Source organism: Taudactylus pleione, unplaced genomic scaffold (assembly GCF_031769625.1).
Source record: "Taudactylus pleione unplaced genomic scaffold, aTauple2 ptg002305l, whole genome shotgun sequence".
In the NCBI taxonomy this organism is placed as follows: Eukaryota; Metazoa; Chordata; class Amphibia; order Anura; family Myobatrachidae; genus Taudactylus; species Taudactylus pleione.
In genome coordinates, this window is record NW_028286696.1 from 150,729 (window position 1) to 157,344 (window position 6,616).

Genomic DNA, 6,616 nt, shown 5'->3' on the forward strand with positions numbered 1-6,616 from the left:
AGTGTAGATGTTTAATCATAAGCATAATATTGATTATTCATATCACATTGTAGCGTTGTGGCATTATCACCTGGTTAGGTCAAATATTTACTCATCCCTAATTGTCATAAGATCTCTGCACAAAGTGATACATTTATAGTCAGCTGTGTATGACAACATTCTAATAAGAGTAAATAACTATAGGATTCTTCTGCATATAAAGAGACCAGTCATACATATTACTATAAGGCTACAAATACAGATGAGAGACTCATCCCGTCCTGTGTGACAGAAGACAAGAGAATGGAAGCCAGACCCAAGTTGAAGCTTTATCATGTGCATGGGATGGATTCCAGGGACTTCCTACAATGTTACTTTGAAGCAGAAAGTGCATTCAGAGATGAGACAGTGGCGTTTATTATGGAGAAGCTGCACAGTGCATTAGTAACAGGTGTGTATTCAGGATAAATTGTTGCTATAGATATATAACATGGTTATATTGTGTACAGGCATGGGTGTAGTCAGGGGAGAACTGCCGGAGCTGGCTCCAGCAGGAGGCACCAAGCATGGTGGATAGGCAGTGGTTTTTTTCCTTTAAACATTTTATATATAGACCGCCACGATTGCTCAGTCCACTGGTCCCCAAATCAGTGGCATAACCAGGGCAGGGCGAGCGGGGCGCATGCTCTGGGCGCCGTGTCAGGCCCAGCAGAGGGGGGCGCCATTGGCCAGGACACCGTACCCCTCCGAGCCCCCCGCCCATGCCTCCATTGCTCCCGGACTGAGGATTGAAGAAACAGGCCAGTGAGCCTGTTGGTGCTGCTGGGGACTGTAGGGGGAGCTGCAGCAGAAGTGTGCAGCCCCTCCAAGGCAGTCTTCCCATTCTCTCTATACTGAGAGCTGTTGCTGGAGGTAACTGTGACAGGGTTCTCCTTCCCGAGCACCCTCTCTGCTCTGGACCACCCAAGTAGGTATATTTATTTTTTTGCAGGGGGGGGGGGTGGTTGTACTGCCGTGAGGGTGGGGAGTGTGACTTTCAGTTGATGTCAGTGATGTTTTACTTGGCTGGTTGCATTTGTGTGAAAGATGTGTGTGTGTATCTGTGTCAGTGTGTGTGTATCTGTGTCAGTGTGTGTCAGTGTGTGTGTCAGTGTGTTTGTGTGTGTGTGTGTATCTGTGTGTGTGTGCCTGTCAGTGTGTGTCTGTATCAGTGTGCCTGTCAGTGTGTGTCTGTATCAGAGTGTGTATCTGTGTCAGTGTGTATGACAGTGTCAGTGTGTGTGTCAGTCTGTGTGTGTATCTGTGTCAGTGTGTGTATGTGTGTCTGTGTCAGTGTGTGTGTCAGTGTGGGTGTGTATCTGTGTCAGTAAGTGTATCTGAGCCAGTGTGTATGTGTATCTGTGTCAGTGTGTGTGTATCTGTGTCAGTGTGTGTCAGTGTGTGTGTCAGTGTGTTTGTGTGTGTGTGTATCTGTGTCAGTGTGTGTGTGTCAGTATGTGTGTACAGTGTGTGTGTATCTGTGTCAGTGTGTGTGTATCTGTGTCAGTGTGTGTGTGTATCTGTGTCAGTGTGTGTGTCAGTGTGTGTGTGTGTATCTGTGTCAGTAGGTGTGTCAGTGTGTGTGTGTGTGTGCACTGGCATCACAAGGGAGGTGCGGGGGGTGCGGGTTGCACTGGGTAACAGCATCCGAAGGGGGTGACACCAAAATAGAAGGACCAGGTGTTACCAAGGTAGGTGACGCCTCTGTGTGTGTGTGTCAGTGTGTGTATCTGTGTCAGTGTGTGCGTTTGTGTCTGTGTGTGTACCTGTGTCAGTGTGTGTGTGTATTTGTGTCAGTGTGTGTATCTGTGTCAGTGTGTGTGTATCTGTGCCAGTGTGTGTGTGTGTTTGTGTGTGTATCTGTGTCAGTGTGTGTCAGTGTGTGTATCTCTATCAGTGTGTGTGTGTATCTGTGTCAGTGTGTGTGTCTGTCTGTGTCAGTGTGTGTGTATCGGTGTCAGTGTGTGTGTGTCTGTGCCAGTGTGTGTGTCAGTGTGTGTGTCAGTGTGCTAGTGTCTGTATCAGTGTATGTGTATCTGTGTCAGAGTGTGTGTGTATCTGTCAGTGTGTGTGTATCTGTGTGTCAGTGTGTGTCTGTGTATCTATGTCAGTGTGAAAGTGTGTCAGTGTGTGTGTATCTGTGCCAGTGTGTGTCAGTGTGTGTGCTTCTGTGTCAGTGTGTGTGTGCTTAAGTGTGTCAGTGTGTGTGTATCTCTGTCAGTGTGTATCTGTGTCAGTGTGTGTGTATCTGTCAGTGTGTGTATCTGTGTCAGTGTGTGTGTGTGTGTCAGTGTGTGTGTGTCAGTGTGTGTATATATGTGTGTGTATCTGTGTCAGTGTGTCAGTGTGTGTGTTTGTATGTGTGTCAGTGTATGTATCTGTGTCAGTGTGTGTCAATGTGTGTGTATCTGTGTCAGTGTGTGTATCTGTGTCAGTGTGTGTATTAGTGTGTGTGTGTATCTGAGTCAATGTGTGTGTGTGTCAGTGAGTGTGTGTTTCTGTGTCAGTGTGTGTGTGTGTCATTGTGTGTGTATCTGTGTCAGTGTGTGTGTGTATCTGTGTTAGTGTGTGTGTATCTGTGCGGGCAGCTGACAAATAAAAAAATAATAGCCGGCCGATTGTCACAAATCAGGGGGCGGGGCAACAATAGAGAAGCAGCCCCACAACCAAATGGCCCACTGGGATTTTTCCTGCAAAAAATCAGGGCCAATCCGCCCTTTACAGCAGTGCTGATTTAAGCACACCTTGGATGGTTGAATACACGAAGACAAATGCATGTATACTGTATATCAGGATGCGACCACACACCCAAGAGTGTTATACCTCTTACATAAGATATGTCATGCTATTTTTTTTATAAAAGCTTTATTACCAACACAATGTATCATTTATACCAAGTGTGAGCAATGCATTCACTCTCAGATTGCCAGTAAGTTGTTTAATTGGCAGTATTACACCAGGAAACATATGTTATATATGAATTACGTTTCAGTATGGGACCAATGCTGGGACGGAAATTATTTTTGTTTGCTGCTAACTCACTATGACTATATAGAATGTTGATTTTATTCTTATCTGAATCTTTCCTTCAGGTTGTATAAAAGGAGAAACTTTGATTGAAATCAGTTTAGGATCCGCCGTTCATCATCTTTTTGTCATGAGTGAATTTTTTAAAGAGATCACTATACTAAAATTAAGAGAGTCCTGTATTATGGAACTCAACAAATGGGTGAACACCCGCACTGGGGCTTTCGATTGGACTCATGCATCTAAGATTGGTACCGAGCTGGGAGGCATCATGTAAAATGTGATTCTAAACATTTAAAATCATAAAGGATAAGTCAAAATAACAAAAATGTAAAGTGAAGAAATCATTAAGATGCCTTACACATAAAGAGCACATAGAGAGTTACAAGCAAAGAGTTTATGCTCTTTGAGAAGATCATTTTTTGTTTTTTTGGTTTGAATGTTTTGGGAGTTTTTTGGCTGAGGTATAAAGAAACTGAAGTGAAACACACAATTCTGCAATGTCCCTTGAACCTGCTGTACTATATAATGTAATGGTTTAATTATTTTAGTGTCAAAGAACAAGAAAAGGAAGAAAAGGTGAAGGAAACCATTAAACACATTGTGACAATTGACTTCAGCAAAGAAAACCTCACAAATTCGGTGATGTTACCACAAGCTGACTGTTTATTCATGGCATCGGTGCTGGATGCGGTTAGTCAGGACCAAGAAGATTACATCAGAAACCTGAGAAAGATGTCAAAGCTGGTTAAGCCTGGGGGATACTTTATTGTAATTGGGTTGTTAAATGCCACATATTACACAGCTGGTAATGAAAGGCTACATGTATTTAATTATGGGGAAAGTTTTGTAAGAAAGACTTTCACCGATGAAGGATTTGTAATTAGTTCCTGTGAGTTACTTGATAGAAAAGTAGAGACTGATCTCATAGATTATAAGCAAATGATGGTCCTTACTGCTGAGAAATGTAAACGTTAATTCTTTGCTTTACTCATGCTTCTAATAAACCAAAAGTAAAAATTGCTAAAATGGTTTGTTTTTGTGTTTTTTATTCAAAGCTAGGATTTGGGGCATATAATGGGTAGAGGTTCTGCTACTATGTAAAAAAGTTGCCAACCAGCTGGAGGTCCTGTGGCCAGGTTAGTGACTCCCTCATCCATATAGTTGTTGGAATGAACTAGTTACGTGATACAAGTTCCAGGTAGGACTGTTAATCTATCCCATGATTATTGTAGAATAACTACCTGTTTCTGAAAAATAAATGATGGTACTTAGTACGGTGGTTAGGTAGCCTTATACTAGAAGCACGCACACCCATTCTGGTCTTCTCCACTACTGTTTATTTGTTTCCAGGATGACCACAAAACATTGAATTTCACAGAGAAGTATGTTCAAAGCACTGTCACTTACTAACGGAGACCCACTCTATGGTCACTGGCCAGTATCTGGTATTGCTCATACTGACACATGGCCAGCAAAGGCTTTATATACCCCAGATTCCTCAAACCCCTACCAGATTGACAGGCAAACCACACCTCCTCCTTATCTTTAAAAGAGAGTCTTTCACAAGTGTTAAGATTTGGACAGATATGCTGCTATCCTGCAGGCATAGAGTGAGAGACAAAGAGCATTTTTACAAGCAGGTAAAACAAGCATTTTATCTTTTAAATGCCTAACATTCCTGGTCCTGCTACTAACCACCACTGGCTCCTTACAGAGTAGACTCTCCCTTTTGCCACAGAACCATTAAGACTCTCAGAAAATATCACTAATGCAAAATATAATCAGTTCTACATGATTGGGCCAATGACAAAGGAGACCATCGAAAATTATATCTGATGGCAATGCACCACCGTAATATGGTTTAAGGCTATAATTAAATGCGATTCCTGACTCAATGGAAGATATTTACTTATAAATGTGCAAAACACAAGCCAGACAGAGGTTTACTTTTATTGTCTGACTTACAGTAACTTATACTAACCACTGGATTATCAGATCTATGCGAGAAAAATGAGAGATAATCGAGATAGAAATTGTGTGAAAGTAAAAGAAAAAATTGAATGAGAGCAAGAGAGTAAGAATAATAGATATGAGTGAAAACCGAAAGTATAAGCTGAAGACAGAAGAAGAGAGCGAGCACCTCCAAACTAATGACAATGAGAAGGTGTAGAGGACAGAAAAACCTAAATAGAAAGTTGTGTTTAAAAGAGTGGGTGGGCTATACTCCATGGGAACAGAATGGGTGGGCTATACTCCATAGTAACCAGGTGGGTGGGCTATACCCCATTGTAACCAGGTGGGTGGGCTATACTCCATGGGCATTGAGTGGGTGGGCTATACTCCATGGGCATTGAGTGGGTGGGCTATACTCCATGGGCATTGAGTGGGTGGGCTATACTCCATGGAAACAGAGTGGTTGGGCTATACTCTATGGAAACAGAGTAAGTGGGCTATACTCAATGTGAACAAAGTGGGTGGGCTATACTCCATGGGCATTGAGGGGGTGGGCTATACTACATGGGAACAGAGTGGCTATGGTATACTCCATAGTAACAGAGTGGATGGGCTATACTGCATAGTAACAGAGTGGGTTAGTTATACTCCATGGGAACAGTGTGGGTGGGCTGTACTCCATGGTAACAGAGTGGGTGTGCTATACTTCATGGTAACAGAGTGGGTAGGCTATACTTCATGGTAACAGAGTGGCTAGGCTATACTCCATGGTAACAGAGTGGGTGGGCTATACTCCATGGTAACATAGTGGGTAGGCTGTACTTCACTGCCCCCTGAGTGAAATTAGACACACTAGATGTTTGACTTATTTAAAGTAATCAAAGTTTAAATTTGGAACACAATACATGTACTTGGGCACGTAATACATTAAGTTACATAGGTATATCCAGCAGGTATGGGCCAAGAGTAATACACCCTACAAGTACCAGCCAGTATAATGCTTATGGCCCAACATCATGTCTCTCTCTACAGTCAACAACAGGCACATTACAGACAGCATAGGAACTAAACAATAAGAAAGAATGATACAAAAGTAGAGATGTGCGCTGACCCCCATGTTTTGGTTTTGGATCTGTATTTCCTCGTGTTTTGGATCTGGATTGGTTTTGCCTAAACCGCCCTTGTATGTTTTGTTTTGGTTTTGGATCTGTATTTTTTTCTAAAAAAAACATAAAAATAGCTACCACATAATGTGGTCCTGTTTTTGTTCCTACATTATTATTAACCTCAATAACATTTATTTCCCGTCATTTCCAATAAATAACACCAACACAAATAGTAGCACTATAAATGAATAATAAAATACAATTCGGTGCCAATAAAAATAAGCAATAATGATTCAAGGACTCATTGAATCATTATTCTCACCACTCATCTTGACTTGAACTTACCCAATTGTTATTTTTTAACTCCTGGGTTTACTAATATTGAGCCACGGAGGAGCTTTATATCATCTAAAAGCCAGCTGCTTGTTGATGGATGCCGCATTATTTGAGGACCTACTACATTGATCTGTTATCAAAAGGGACTTTCCTCTAGCGGATGTCTACAAAAG

At 42.0% G+C, this 6,616-nt stretch overlaps 1 protein-coding gene across 1 annotated transcript; it reads left to right on the forward strand.

Annotated features, from left to right (window-relative positions):
* Positions 1–282: 282 nt before the first annotated feature.
* Positions 283–4,023, forward strand: LOC148431387 (nicotinamide N-methyltransferase-like). The gene is made up of 3 exons (XM_088466032.1): positions 283–430; positions 3,111–3,318; positions 3,597–4,023. The coding sequence occupies exons 1-3, from the start codon at positions 283–285 to the stop codon at positions 4,021–4,023; spliced, it is 783 nt and encodes a 260-aa protein (XP_088322158.1).
* Positions 4,024–6,616: the final 2,593 nt, after the last annotated feature.

What these genes read in the sequence shown, in the direction of transcription:
- LOC148431387 (XM_088466032.1), top strand. Translation starts at nt 283, where the DNA reads ATGGAAGCCAGACCCAAGTTGAAGCTTTATCATGTGCATGGGATGGAT. An exon ending in GCACAGTGCATTAGTAACAG is followed by an intron (nt 431 to 3,110) that starts GTGTGTATTCAG and finishes TCTTTCCTTCAG; the next exon opens with GTTGTATAAAAGGAGAAACT. An exon ending in ACCGAGCTGGGAGGCATCAT is followed by an intron (nt 3,319 to 3,596) that starts GTAAAATGTGAT and finishes TAATTATTTTAG; the next exon opens with TGTCAAAGAACAAGAAAAGG.